Here is a 15,933-nt window from a genome sequence, read left to right on the forward strand (position 1 = left end):
TGTCAGTGTACAAGGCTTGGATAGCTTCTAGAAGGTCTGCGGGCATCCCAAGTTCATCATTTTAATCCACAGGCACTCCCTATTTACCCCATCGAACGCCTGTTCGAGGCCAATAAAGGCTAGATAAGTAGCTTTCTTTCCTTCCAGGGCTTTGGCTTTCATCAGATTGATCAGGAAGAGGTTTAAACCAGTTAATACTCTGCTGATGAAAGCGGTTTGTCTCTCATCCAGAATTTTCGCCTGGGTCGCTCATTTTCTTAGGTCTCTTAGCAGAATAGACGCAAATAGCTTGCCTATTGAATCCAGCAATGCTATCGGCTTGTAATTTCTTGGATTGCTTCGATCCCCTTTTTTATAGATTGGGACAATATATGCCTCTGTCCAAGAGGAGGGGATTTGCCTTTCTTGTTTTATTTGTTGGAATAGCGCATATATTAGACCCAACCAGTCTTCACAGCTGTCTTTCAACAGCCTTGTTGTAGTCTTGCACCAGCTTTGGTATTACCTGTTTTTTGAGCTTTCGGCGATTTCTTCCCCACGACACCTCTGTTTCCATCAATCCTTTTCTCCTTGGAGTTAATCTTATTTTCCAGGCCAGTTCCGTTTGCAGCAGGCTATGATCGCTATTTGCTTGCTTCCTTATTGTAAAGGAATTTATCCAAGAAAGTGTATTTCCTCCTACGAAGCAGTAATCCAGACAGGCTCCCGACTTGCCACTGTGCCATGTATTTGCTCCATTCAGGTCACCTCTCGTCTGGCTATTTAACATCCTCATGTCTCGGATTCGCATTTCTTCCATCCATTTTTGTTCTTTCCCTAGTAGATGTTCTGTCTTTTTGATTTTACCCTCCATGTCCAGCAATTTAATATTTAGATCCCCACTGAGAAGAATCAACTGGTCTTTTTCCCCCGTCATTGAGTCATCATAACACTCTCCCAGGCACCCTTGCAGTGCTAAGCCTGTTCGTGCAAAGGGCGTAATTCTGAGGATCTACCAGCTGTTGTGCTGTTTGGCTGCTTGCTGTGGCTTTGCCTTCCCTCTAACCCCTCGTTTAAGGTCAGCTGAGTACAGCCAGGTGGGAAGCCTCTAGAGCAGCTGCACGACGAAATGATGTCGGTACCCGTGGAAGCAACAACCACGGGTTTAAGAACCGTCTGCAGGTAAGACAACGATTTAGTTCCCTTCCGGAAGGTGAGGGAAACCCTGACCTTTTTCCTAGAATGATGCAAAAGGATTTGCCTACGCTAAAACAGTCAATTCTACCTTTTAGTACTAAGAAGCGAAAGAGCCTCTCAATGGGGGCTGAATTGCCTACTGCAAAGAGCTCATTGGTATCTCTGGAAAATGAGAGCAATTCAGATTCTACCTCCAAACTCGCTCATCTCCACAATGCTAGCTCCACTCCAATTCCAGCAGAGAGCACAAGGTTGCCGCCCCTGGACCTTTGCAAAATCCGAGCGGCAGAAGTATGCCCGGTCCTGGGGAGCACGGGGGTGCAAGAGGCCAGTTATGCTGGGGAAAATGGCCAGACCGATTGCATCACTCTCCAGATACGGATTCCAATAGTACAATGGTACTCCCCAAACATACCCCATGTGCTTCTATATCAGTTGAGGCTGTTCGGGAGAATGTAGGCCCTTGGGACTCGACCGAATAAGGCCCTGCAGGGCCCCAAGTCCGCCATGGGGAAAAATATCCACCAAATAGTCCCTACAGGGATAGAACCTGCAGGATTCGATATCTTCCTGCCATACACGGAAGACCACAGAAATCAAGGGAACAAGGGCAGAAGCCATCAAGTTACCATACAACATGAAGCAATGGATAAGGCTAATGAAAATCTAGGAGATGAAGGTAGCCCCTGCTCTAGACCCATCCAGGAAATGACAATGGAAATCCCTGAATTTGAATGGTGTTACGATCAAGCGCGGACACCAGTTAAGAGAGTGTGATTGTCAGGAAGCTTAAAAAACAATGTATACCCAAATTCGCTAGGAACCAGTCAAAGTAACTCTAGTCTAGTGAATAATTTTGGAAGACATAACGATCTTAACGGGGAAAATTGAAAGAGAAAAAAGGAAAAGTTTCTCCTTCATTAATGACAGAATGGCAGCCTTAGACAAAGAACAAGCAAAAGAGACATCTTCTAAGGATGTGGACCCCGCCATGATGCCCACTAAGCCCCACGAGAAAAAAATCCTCAACCAAAATGGCTCAAACATCAGCTTGCGAGGACAAAAGCTTGTCCCAAGCGGAGTTGTTTAAAGAGTAAATGTCACAAATAGTCAATGAAGCCTGGAAAACTGAAAGGCAAGTGGATACTGATCATACTCAAAAAGTGATCATGGTGTCTTTGAATATCACTCTTGCCCCTTTTCTAAAGCTCCACGAGGTGATAAAGGACTCTCTCCAAGAAGTAGCCAGCACTAACACCCACATCAAAGCGGCAAATCTGCAAATGGAATCTTCACTGCAGAGTCTGGACATCCGAATGAATAAAGAAGCGGAGCAAACACATCTCTGGCAAAACCGCCTCAGTGACTTAGCGCGAAGAGACGCAAATGATAAATCACTACTAATGGAGGCAGTCCTTGAGGACTGCAAATGGATGAGCACCCTTAACAAACAGAAAATCGAGCTGGCCCCTCGGGATGATAACGTAAAGGGAGGAAAGGGGCCAATGAAACTGAAACAAGCTGATAATAGACCCCCTAAACAAATAGGCATCCCGCTGGAAGATGTAATCCTGGTCTCCCCAAGAAAGAAAAGAATAGGGTCATTTATAGGAAGTCGATGGAGAAGAGAGGGGAGAAGAGGGGAACTAAATATGCTCAGAATCGACAAGGCTGAAAACCTGCTCATGTGATCTAAACAGCTTTTTTATGCGCCTCGGGCGAATCGCTCCTTGTCCTTTGTACAAAAGATAGTGGACGACACTGGCATGGAAAGCGGGGGAGAATAGCGCAAACACAAACCTGGAAATTCTACCAAACTCTTCACGGCTGAGGAGGTAAGTGAACATACTAAGGAAAAATATCTCTCCTCAAGTAAACTTCCTAATAACATTCCTGAAAGAAAGAGAGAGTGGTTAGACCAACCAATAGAGAGTCAACAAGTTCTAAAAGAAATCAAGGGATTGGTACTGGGGACTAGCCTGGGCCCCGATGGACTATCTGCAGCCTTCTACAAGGTAATGGCTTCCACTCTCATAAAGCCTATGGTAGAACTATTTAAGTCGCTTAGAAACGACGGAAATTAGATGACACTCAATGGCCGAAGTGTAGATTGTGCGGATCCAAATCCAGGCAAGGATCGGAGCAACTGTGCATCGCTAAAGCCTATATCGTTGCTCAATGAAGACACACACATGTACACCAAAATTCTGACCAATTGACTTGAAATATTCATGCAAACCCTGATTGACCCCAATCCGATGGGCGTCATTGCAAATAGGCAGACGGGTGACAATATTAGGAAAATAACCCTACTCATCGATGGGACGAACAGGGCCAAGAAAGAGGCAGTGCTGTTGACGCTGGATGCAGAAAAAGTCTTCAACTGCTTGGACTGGTCCTTCCTCCGGAAAACTCTGGTCAAAGTGCATCTGAGACCAAGAATGATTAACATCATTATGGCTAATTACACATCTGCAAGGCCAGAATTACTGTGAATGGGCATTTAACTGAATCAGATCCACCGGGGAGGGGGACAAGGCAGGGCGCCCGCTATCAACGCTGCCATTCGCACTGCTAATGGAACTAATCGCGGAACGGACCAGACCTCTGAAGGGATAAGAGGGATTAGAGTGGGGGGCTGACTATGAAATAAGCTTTTTTACAGGCAACGTAGTAGTATCCCTTACAAATCAATAGGAGTGAATTTCTGCAGTTATGGAGGAAATACGTAATTATGTGTGATCCATCAAGATGCTGAATATTTCACCAGTGAGGGAATCCAACAGATAGCGCCCTTTGCCAGGGCTAAAGGCACAGTAAAATACCTGGGCATTAATATTATGAGGAGAGGACCTGACCTAGAAGGATCCAACTATTCTGCCCTGTTTAGGGAGCTTGTTAAAGACCCAAGTAGAGGGAGCAATTGGTATATTACCTGGCTAGGAAGGCAAGCAGTGATCAAAATGAATGTGCTGCCTAGGCTGCTCTACCTTTTTCAAAATGTCCCAATGTCCCAATGTCGAAACCTAAAGAGAGACTAATGGGAATACAACCTTCCATACTAGAATTCATATGGGGGCCTCTCAAGCACGAATACATAGATGAAGGATGATGGTGGGAAGGGGTGGACTCACATGCCCATATATCTTGACTTATTATTTGGCTTCTCAAATATGAATCATAGCGGAATGCATACAACCAGAATCTGACAAAGGCAGGCTGTTTATTGAGCAAGCCATAGTGGGTCAACATTTGTGGAAACAACCATGGTTAAACAGATAGCAGAGGGCTAAGGGACTGTATACAAACATAGTGTCTTGGGGTACAATGGTGGCAGGGGCCACAAACGGGGGAAGATGTTAACATACCTGTCCCTATTCGCACCCTTGCATGTATAGTAGAAATTAACACCAGTTTCGAAGCGTGGCAAAAAGGGGGATGCCGAAAAATGGCGACAAAAAGTCATATGATCAATGTAACATAGACTTTGGCCTGCATGTGGGGGACAAATTTAGGTACCAACAGGTCAGGCGCTGGATACATGATCCCTCTATAAAGAAGGAGGCGCAGAGACCACTAACACCTCTTGAAAAGACACAGCAAGAAGCAGGATTTATGAAGAGGTTGACAGGGAAGTTATACAATAGTATCATGGACTCTCTGTGGGAGGTAGAATTGCCTTTAAAAAAGAAATGGGAGGAAGAACTTAGACAAAACCATTTACTGCAATGTATGGAAAGGCTCCATGTGCATGCAACATAAAGAGATCCACGTCAAAATACTTCATAGGTTGCACTATACCCCAGATAAACTACACAGATTGAAGCCTCAGGCAGACGGATTGTATTGGAGGGGACAGTAACACATATAATGGGCAGTTGCACAAAACGTGGTGCCCTAGTAAAAGCCACAGAAGGAGTGATATTCTAGCTAGGAGGGTTTAAGTGTGGACTTTGTCCTGTTGGGGCGCTCCGCTCAAGACAAGTGGGATGGACTAAATTTTCAGCTACGGCTAATTAATGGCATGACTCTGGCAGCAACATTAGCTATTGCCTTAATGTGGGGCAAGAAGTTTGCACCGTCAATGAGCTAGTGGATACACAAGCTCTGGGAAATAATTGCCATGGAGAAACTCACTCCCCTGCATAGAGGCAACATAGGGAAATATGAAACAATTTGGAACCCTCTGATTCAACATCTGAGGTCCTTGAAACCGAACTGCTTCAAACCAAGGGCGATGAGAATAATCTTCCAAACTGGCGATTGAAGGGAAGTGAAATAAGAAAGATTTTGGTGCCATATTCTGCGTAATATGGAAAGGGCGTTTTGAATATTGGTGTGCGGTAAATGAGGGGGGAGGGCGCAGCGGGTCGAGGAATACGGTGGCACTGTTGATATGATGTAAAAACCAAAACAAATATGTTTAAAAATATATAATATTTAATAATATACACATTTATATCCGCTGCTACCAGCCCATTCTAGCAACAATAAAGTTGCAAAAGAAAAAGTAATAGGGACACAAAATATGACAAACTGCACTTCACAGTTAGGAGATATGTGCAGTTTAACAATCAAAAGAATTTCACTAAGGCAGGCAGGGTCTCTCAGTACTTTATTTATTTATTTTTTACATTTGTGGAGCGCTCTACAGCCCAAGGGCATTGAGGCGCTTAAAACGGAGCGTAAGAAGGCTTATTTAAGGTTTACAAGAAGCCGCCCAGCAAGTGGTCTTGAAGTTACATGTTACATACAGTTGGTACATACATTTTAGCAAAAGATAGACATACAGATTGTTTAAGATGTACCCGAGGGACTGCAGGTTTACACAAAAAGCTTGGTTTTGATGGCCTTACGAAAGGCACCATGGGATTCGATTTGCCTAATTTGCGATGGTAGGGCATTCCAGTGGGTGGCAGCCATGGTGGGGAAGCTGGTTCCCCCAGCACATTCTTTGTTGGTTTTGGGAACAGTAATCATGTTGGCATATGCTGATCTGGCTGGCCTGGCGGAGCAGGGTTTAGAAATCCTTTGGACAAGGTAGGGTGGGGGCAGGTCATGGAGGCACTTGTGCGTCAGGGCAAGGGTTTTGAAGAGGATTCTTTCCTTAACTGGGAGCCAGTGAACTTGTCTTCTGAGACCAGAGATATGGTCCCTACGTGAGATGCCGGTGGCGGCCCTAAGGGCATTGTTCTGAACCAGTTGTAGTTTAGCAAGGTTTTTTCCTGATGTGCCTATGAGTAAGGCATTGCAGTAGTCAAGCCTAGAGCCAATCATTGCCCTGGCGATAGTGAGGCAATCTGTTGGGAGAGATAGGGCCTCACAGCATTGAGCAGTTTAGAGTGGTAGGTTGCTGGGGAAGCTATGACATTGACCTGCTTGTCCATAGTCAAGTTCGGATCCAGGTAGACACCAAGGGTTTTGACTGTTTGAGAGACTGAGATGGGGATGTTGTCAACGGTGAAAGAGCTATATTGCTTTTGCAGATGTACTAATAGTCTTGGGGACTCAGCAGTCTCCCCATAAAAAGCAAGCAAAAGCAAGGTAAGTAAAGGCTTTACTTACCTCTAAAAGGTCAGGCTAAGATGCAGACAAAGATAGCATGTCCTATTGAAGTCTATGTGAGGAAAGCAGCAAAAGGAAAATCATTCCTAACTATGGTAAACACATTAGGGCGTCCCCTCGTGGGTACCGGCATGTACCACCGAGGAATCCACCACTGTGGATTAAAGTTAAATTAACAATGGAGGAGAAAAGAAAAATAACCATGGCTGCTCCTCGGAAGCTCAGAACTTAAAGAAACATATAAGGAAACAACTTGTACAGCGGAAAAAAGATGGACATACTAGAACAATTTAGAAGATGCTAATCAACAATATACACTAATAACGAAAGACACACAAAGTTTGTGAGGAGAACTTAAGTTGAAAGACTTCACAGTAGGAAAATAGAACTGAGCTCCCATAGCTACTGTGAGGCATCATTGGCAGTATAATACTTTCAATTTAAGAGGCAGCCTATTTGTGTTTCCCTTTTTTCATTATTATCTGAAAGAAAATCGAATATCTAAAACAACTTTATTGTGCTTTCTTCAGGTTATTTCTAAACTGTGTTCGGAAAAAGTTAAAACAAAGTCAGATAGACTTCTAAAAAAAGGTAAACGGGGGAAGAATCAACTGAGAGTTTTCTCTCTATTAACAGTTGCTGAGATTGCACACCCAGGCTGAGGCATTCAATGTTTATGAATGTTAATGACGATTTGTATTTGTTTTATTTGTAACGCGCACCATCGAGCCCGGAGGCATCAGGGCGCAACTTAGACATGGTTAGATAAGCAAACAGTTACATGTATTCAACATGTTGACAGTACAGAGTATTCAGGGAATACACGCAATAAATACATATTTACAAACGTAGCTTGGGGAAAGCGGTTGCCGGAGTGGGTCTGGGCATCATGGCTGGTTAAAGAGCCAGGATTTGGTTTTAGATTTGAAGGTGCTAAAGCTTTCTTCAGAACGGATGGTGAGAGGGAGGGCATTCCAAAGCTTGGAGGCTAGGATGGGGAAGCTAGATTCACCCGCCTTTTGAAGTTTGAACCTGGGAATGGTTAGGCAGTGGGTCTGAGCCGTTCTTTGCAGGAGGGTAGGTGCGTGTCGGGAAAGCCGGCTGCAAAGGTATGGTGGACCCTTGGTTGGCTAGGCATTTGTGGGTGAGGCCTAAGACTTTCAGTGAACTTCTCTGTTTGACCGGCAGCCTGTGTAGGTTGGATCTGGATTCCGAGATGTGGTGGTTTCGTGGGATGTTTAGGGCTGCTCTGATAGCGTTATTTTGGGTAATTTGCAGTTCTCTTGGCTCGTTCCAAGGTAGAGGGTGCTCCCATAGATCTCATGATAAAGAATAGCACCGTAAAACAATATATGAGCACCTACAAATGTTTGGAGATTCGGCTGTCCAATTAACCATAGATATGTGCAAATTACTCACTTACCCGGACACTGTTATAAGAGGTGTCTCCACTCTTGTGCAGGGATGTCAGTGTGGACTGCAGTGCTCGCCAAGTGACTGTTTTACCGCTGCCAGTCTTTCCTACGATCATGGTGGAGTGTCGGGAGTTCTTGGTCTCGTACAATTGAATGACCTTGGTGACTGTGAATGGTATCACTTGGTATCCAGACAACTTCAGGTCCCTCTCAATCTGCTCCCTTAACTGTACCATGTAGGAGGAGCAAAAGAGAACAGAGAAATTGATTGATACTGTGCTAAAATACCAGCCACAGAATGTAAACATCCTAAATAAATCTAAAAACATTGAGTCATCATTTTTTGACCTCAACAACTATAAACTCTTATTGGCCATCTATAACTAAGAAGGAGCACGCTGAAAAGAATTGAAACTTTATGCACTGTTGTATCTACTGTATTGTAGGTCATATAGCCTTTTATTAGTTTATAGTCTTTTGAAAATAGCATTTAATTGATTTTAAGCACAATGATGAAAGGTACAAATATGTTATAAGGGTTTAAGCCTCAAACCTTTTACTTCAAATGTTGATTCATTCCTCTGTTCCCAACTCCCACCCACCACCCTCAACTTCACCTGCCCCTCGCCTCGTTACCAACTCTCAATTCTTGGTCAATGTCTGGGCCTTCTCTAACTAATTTGCCCCCAAAGGGCTTGGTATGGTCGCCAAAGCCCCTACTGTCTCCGTTGTTCTTCAGTTCTTGGCCGGTGCCGATCAGTTTCCGAGAGAACACACTTCACCCACCTTGCCCAAAGTTAGTATGAAATATGCAGTTCCCCCTCAATGTCCCCACTGCACCCATGAATTGCTGCTGTGATCTTTTCCATTGTGTAAATGCCTTTTGTCATACTATACCACTCTTTCAGGCTTTGGAGTTGCTCCCTCTTACAGTATCTGGCTAGGCATGCCCTCGCTGCAAGCAACAAAAAGTGAGATATGTGGGCAAGGGCTGCCACTGACCGTCTTGATTCTCCAAACCAAATAATAATACTCCAGGCTCCAATCCAGACTCCCTTCCCCCTGCGACCTTGATCCATCTCAGGACCGCCATCCAGTACACCTGAACTCTGGTCTGAGAATGCACGAATATGTAGATACATGCAGAAATGTTTTATAACATAAAGATGCATGAATGAGTAGATATATGAAAAATGCTTCAAGAATGAGTGCGTTCACTCTAGCTTAGCAAGAGATATGATCCTTTTTCTGGCTCAGAAAACATATCCTGACCACTTGCCGCTCTACTTGGTGTGTAAATGAATGATTCATCTCTTCTTTTTTCTTTCTTCTTCTTTCTTCTTGTTGCTGTATATTGCAGATTAAGTGTGCTATTATCTGTTATCTTTATCTTTTAAGCTAATGCAATCATTTGTGTCTTTGATTTTCTTTGTTGTTTTACTGTCCAAAATTGTTTATTACATAACATTTGATAAATTTGAGTTGTTTTTCAACACCTGTTGGGTCTTCTGCGTGTTTCCTTCAGGCATTTCTATGTAATATGATTCAATCATTTGTCTTTACTTGACCTTCGGGTTAACTAAATAGGCTTAGACTAACATAGCCATTTTGGCTGTTACCCTTTGGTAGCAGAATCTTCCTTTTTGCTGATATTTTTCATAATTGCCCTGTCTGCTACCTGTCACCCTAGGCAACCAAACCCCCCTTGATGCTATACACCTGAACTCTGGGGCATTTCCACCACATATGCCAGTAATCGGCCTCTTCACCACAACCATGCCAGCACATGGGAATAGCTGCAGGAAACATCTTGGAGAGCCGCACCGGGTCGCATTACCACAGATGCAACAACTGTACTCTGTGGAGTTTATACCGTCAGGCTAGTGATGTTTTAAAGGCCCTCTTGCACATTAGGTATCATACGTATCTGTCTACTGTGAAGCCCAGAACCCTTTCCCATCTCTGCTGGAGACCCTCTATCGAAACCCCCAGGGATTCTACCAACGCCTTATGAAGCAGTGAAATAAGGCCTAGCATTTCCTAGTGACCTTCCAGTACCTTCTCCACTGGTGTAAGGTCTCTTTGGAACAGATCTTTCCATGTATTCGCCATGACAACTCCCTTCAACCTCAGGTATAGCAGGACCGGGAGCTTCCAAATCCGCAAACTTGCTTACAATTCGTATATCCCAATACATTTGCCCTTCACCCACAACTGACCGACCCTGGCCAAGCCTGCCTCAAACCACTCCTGTTTTTTTCTGGTTCAGGTATTTCATCCTTCACCAGCGGGGCCCTGATGTGACTCATTGGGGAGGGCCACATGGTGACCTTCTGCCCCCTTTACCCCAAACCTCCCAGCAAATCCCCAGGTGTTTGTGTTCCCTATTTCGCTTCGGGAGGCGTCCTCTCGGAACCCAAAGCGACTCGGCCACTGCAGCCGGGTCTAAGTGCCAATTCCCTAGGAAGACCCATTGTATGTCCCGGTCCTCCCTCAGAAGGGGCTAGATTACTTGCATTTTTATCGCTCTATAATACAGCCTCAGGTCTGTGAACCCCACCCCTGCCTCCTACTTTGGCAATATCAGTGTTGAGTATCCCACCCTTGGTTTCCTTCCCTGCCATCGAAACCGGAGCATCTTGGACTTGGCCTCCTTTAGTAAGGCTTCCGGGGCCCTTATTAGTAGCATCTGGAAGAAATTCAACACTCTGGGCACCAGACACATTTTCAAAATGTTCAATCTACCCATCCATGTGATTTGCCCTTTCCCCCACTATACATTTCACTAAACAATTTACTGAAGAGAGGTGGGTAATTGGCCTCTCCCAGGTCTTTCCCGGGCCTTACAATGGTAACTCCTAAGTATTGCATCTCTTCCAGTTCGATTTCCAGTCCCAAGGGTCGCAGGGCCACAACATCTCTCTGGCAATCCTCAGCAAATGGGAAAATGACCGACTTCTCCCGTTCACCCTGAAGCCTGCAATTTGTAACTCCTAGGGTCCTTCCCCGCCTTGTGCATAACCGTTACCAATGCCTTATCAAACAATGGGGGTGCCTTTCCGGTGGACAGGAATTGTTAAATAATCTTGTCATATGACAAACCAGTCTGCTGGAGAATGTTTTATAAAATCCAGCGGTATTTTCATCTTCCCCTGGGGCCTTTCCTACTTTCAACCCACCAATTGCTCTGAGCACCTCCTCCTGTGTAATCAGGGTCTCCATGGCGTCCCTTTCCACCTCACCCAGAGTAGGGAGTGACGATTCGCTTAGATACCCATCAAGGTCTCCCTCACCTACATCTTCTTCCTCCCCATATAACCGCTCGTAGAACCCCGCAAATACCTCCAGAACTTCCCCTGTATTGGAATGCAGGAGCTCCTCTGAATCGTCAACTGCTGCTACCCAGTGATCTGCCCTTTGCCCCTGGAATTTCGACGCTAGCAGGGCATCTGCCTTGTCCCCCTTCTCATAATATCGGTGCTTCAGTGATTGCAGACATGAGACCACTCTCCCCACCTCTATTTCCTTCCGTTCCCTTTGTTTCTCCCTAGACAAAACTAGTCTATACTCACTAGTGCTTCCTCCCTCCAGCCACCCCGCCTTGAGCACTCGGATTTCCTCCCTCTGTTTCTCTGTCCGATGCGCCCTAATCCTCTTCTTGGAAGTACCCTCCCGTATCAGCAGGCCCCGCCACGTAGCCTTAGCAGCATCCCACACCATCCCAAGTTCAACTTCACCTTTATCATTCATACAAAAGTATTCCTCTATTGCAACCCTCATTTCTTCCGCAAAAATCACATCTTTCAACAACATGTCATTAAAGCGCCAGAGGGATATGCATGTTTTAAGGCCCCGGAGAGTAACAGTCAACACAACCATGTCGTGGTCAGACCAACTAAACGGGGTGGGACAACTTGTGATGACCCTTTGCCCAAGTGGCTGGTGCATATACCAGTAATCAATCCTTGTTCTAGACTCGTGGGCTTGAAAAAAAGGTGGAGCCCATGTCAGATAGGTGACCCTCCCTCCATACATCGACCGGGCCCTGTTCCCTGATGTAGTCTTGGAGGCCCCCCATCCTTCCTGTGTCCTCTCACTCCCTTCAAGCCCCTCTCCACCACTGTGGTCCATACTGCGGTATGCCCACATGTTGAAATCCCCTCGCAGCAATGGTAGTCCCACTGTCTTGGCCAGTATCTCTCCCCATAGCTTCCCGGAGGAACAGGGATTGCCCTGTGTTAGGGCAAAAAATTGTGGCTAGAGTCACCCACACTCCCTCCAGTATGTCTGACACTACCAGGGCCCTTCCATCCGCCCGCTACCATCACCGTGGCTCGGCGAACTTAATGCTCCTGCTGGGGAGGATCCCTAAACCACCCTTTTTGACTCAATATGATGCCCAAAAAACATGCCCAGTCTGAGATCCTGGGATACGCCTTTCTTATCCCCTGGTAAGCCTCGTTTCCTGGACCACCATCACATCCAAACCCCTATTACGTAATTCCCTCCCCAACAGTGACCGCTTGGTGTGTGAGTTTAGTCCCTTAACATTTAACGTCCCCATCTTTAACTCATCGACCCAGCCCACACTCTCAAACTGCACCATGACGAACATCACTCGGACCCTCTGGCAACAACAGGCCCACACACAATCTGTCCTCAGACAATTTACCATGTCTTCCCGAACTTCTCCCCTCCCATTTACCTCCCGTTCCAAGCCCCCTCTCCTCCCTTTAGCCCCCTCCCCTCTCTAATTCCCATAGAAAGGAATCCCCCTCTACCAGGAAGCCCACTATGTGATGGGCCACCAAGTGCGATTAACAGCTTTGCCAACCGATTCACCTAACCCCTTCTCCCTCCTCCTCGTAACAGCTCAACGTTTCTCAGCATATCTGGGTCTGTGGCCATGTCCACTACTTCACCAGTACATCTTTCAGCGGAAAGTCTCACGGTTTCTCTTGTGGGGGGGGGGTGTTGAGTTTCTTGAATTTCCTCCCTCCTGGCATCCTCTTCTTGACCCACAGGAACCCTTCATAGGCCAACTCCTCTGTAACTCCTTTGCAACTCCCTCCTCTAGGAGCTGGAGGACCTGCTGTGCTTCCTGGCCACTGGTGACCCGATATTCTGCATCACCCCTCTCAAAGGACAGTGCAAAGGGGAAGGACCACCGATATCTAATGCATCCCTCCATCAGCCACTGGGTCAGGGGCCAGCAATCCCTCCGCGGAGACAGTGTGAGACCAGACAGGTCTTCAAACATCTTGACCGTGTCTCCTTCGAACTGGATGCTCCCCAATCGCATTGCCTTCTCCAGGACTTCCTTTTTTCTCCCTGTATCTGAGGAAGAGGACCACAATGGACCTCAGGCCTCTCCCTCCACTGCCTCCTCCTCTGTGGGCTCTTTTCAGTTGAACTTCTTTCCCCCCTTCTAGTGTGAGTGTGAAAAGTTGGTGAATCAGGCCTTGCACCTTGCTGAGAACATTGGCCGCTGTCTCGCCCTTCTGTTCTCTCACCCCTAGGATACGCAGGTTATTTCTGCGTTCCCCGTTTTCGAGGTCATCCAGTTTCAGGAGCATGTCTTCATCCCTGGATTCGAGGTCCCTTAATCTCGCCTCATATTTCATGTTGAGGAGGTCTAGCTGTAGATGGTTGTTTTCCATGCCCTCCATCTTATCTTCCAATTTGTCCACCCTTCCCTTGAGGTCACAAACTAAAGCCTGTATGTCTGTCCGAATTGCCCTGATTTCTGTAAAGATATCTTTCAGGTCCTCTTTGGTCAGAACCGGGACCGGTGTGCCCCCCGCCCCCACTCATCCGCCATCTTATCTAGCGAGTACGGGGACTCCCCCACCTCCTTCCTCGAACCTCTCCTGAAGCACTGTAGTGACACGATAGGTACTGCGGATTGCTCCCTCTACCTGCTGACTCACGGCTCACCTCCGGTCTCAGCTCAAGGATTCTGCCTCACTGCAGGAACCCGCTATGGGTCTCCGTGGATTCAGTCCTGCAGGCAGTGCACGCTTCTGCTCGCCTGGTCTCTACGTCTGTGCTCCTCCTCTCCACCTCCATCGTGGCTCCCCTAAGCACGTCGCTGGACAGCTGCCGGCACTCCTCACCAGATGCACCTGGTCCCACTGCTCTGGGCACGCCAGGCACGTGAGGGGTATGTTCTTAACCTCTAAGAAGACGGCATATGGTGGAGCTCTGTCTCTACGCGGCCATCTTGGTCCGCGCCCCCTGGTGGTCCTCCATATAGCCTTTCTGATCATAGAAATGGGCTGCATTATTTCTGGGCCTTAAAAGGTGAGGTACCCTAACACTTAATAAGCCTATTCATACGCTAAGCTAATTATTTTGCGAGCCACTGTTACTGCCCACTGTTAGACTGCTCAGCTAGTGCCTCCCCATCCTGTCCTCTTTCTCAGCCTTTGTTAGTAACACATTTTGTGGGGAAAATGTATGAGAGGTTGGGGTATGGTTCATATGAAAGAACAGAATGACAAACCCTGTAGTGAATATGATGAGAAAGGCACACTATTATCAGAGAGCATATTGGCAGAAGCGTTTGCTGCCATGCAAACAGCATCTTAATGATGCGCTTTTTGGAACACTCTGGATGCTCTCTATGTCTATGAACAAACTCCTTCTACAGGAGTGTTAAGGTGGATTTTCAGAATCAGTCCTCAGGGTGGATTCTGAGAGGCTAACCTATTATGGTGAACAGGAAAGACACTGAAGTCTAGCTAAACACAGTCCAGGTTGTGTAGCAGAGCAGTAAGGCGGCTTATACTCAGGAGAGCTGTGAGAGTGTATTAGAGCTGCAATGAGACACATTGGAAGGGCTCCAATAATTTCAATTAGACAGATAAGAATAAACATATATAGTTATTTACTAGGTCTTAAAGATACACTCTAAGCAATTAAACATTCTAGGTAATTACCACCACACAACTACTATCAAAACACATGTTCATTCACCTTGGGTGGTTCTACTAACAGAGCACCACCACTTTACTTGTAGAACCAGTGATGCAATTGAAACAGAGTTAGAAGTAACACATTCAATAACTGTTGGTAGTACAGTCCGTGAGAAACAAAAAACAGGCAGTTTCAGTATCAGTAAACACAGGTACGTAATTTAGGTAGAACACCTACAAACAACCTATGCCAAGGTCTCTAGCACGTAGTAATTCCAGCCCTGAGGGAATGAGGCCTGGTGTCCAAATGACACGGGATCAACAAAACACACTCTTCGGGTGAGGTTTTTCTCCCAGTACCACCACTCAAGGGAAGGCCCAAGGTGAGTGAGAGGGTGCTCTACCAGACCACCATCAATCTTAGTTAGGCTAGGGAGAGATAGGGTGAGGACTTTACACACATGCAAGCAGGTGGTGGGATGGGGTGAGGGCAGGATTCGGTTGTATAACTTACCCCTGGCCCCTTACTTTGAGGTTTTTACTCCAAAAAATCAGTTCAGCATAGCAAGCAAACAATAGCAAGAAGAAATAGTATTGCATAGAATTCTATGAGAGGAAAGCAGCAAATAGAAAATGTTTCCTAGCAATGATGAATACCCTTTAAAAAGTAAAACTCCCTTATGATGAAACAATTCACTTAGCAGAAAAAACTTTAGGTTTCTTTTTTCGTTGTGCAATTCTACCAACCAAAATACAATGTTCAAATAACCCACAGAAATCCTAAGGCATGTCGAGTAAAAGGAGAAATTAGTTACCTTAATGTTCTTTCTATGGATTCTTCTCTTGCAGATTTCTCATTA

At 45.9% G+C, this 15,933-nt stretch overlaps 1 protein-coding gene across 1 annotated transcript in view; it reads right to left on the reverse strand.

The window, feature by feature from the left end:
- DNAH2 (dynein axonemal heavy chain 2) overlaps positions 1-15,933 on the reverse strand; it is a 3,498,763-nt gene that overhangs the window by 1,523,977 nt on the left and 1,958,853 nt on the right. The window contains exon 42 of the mRNA XM_069646273.1: positions 8,165-8,383. Coding sequence (XP_069502374.1) covers positions 8,165-8,383 — 219 coding nt within the window. The remainder of the gene's footprint in view (positions 1-8,164; positions 8,384-15,933) is intronic.

This window comes from Ambystoma mexicanum, chromosome 1p, assembly GCF_040938575.1.
Source record: "Ambystoma mexicanum isolate Mex_15411 chromosome 1p, UKY_AmexF1_1, whole genome shotgun sequence".
NCBI classification, from domain to species: Eukaryota; Metazoa; Chordata; class Amphibia; order Caudata; family Ambystomatidae; genus Ambystoma; species Ambystoma mexicanum.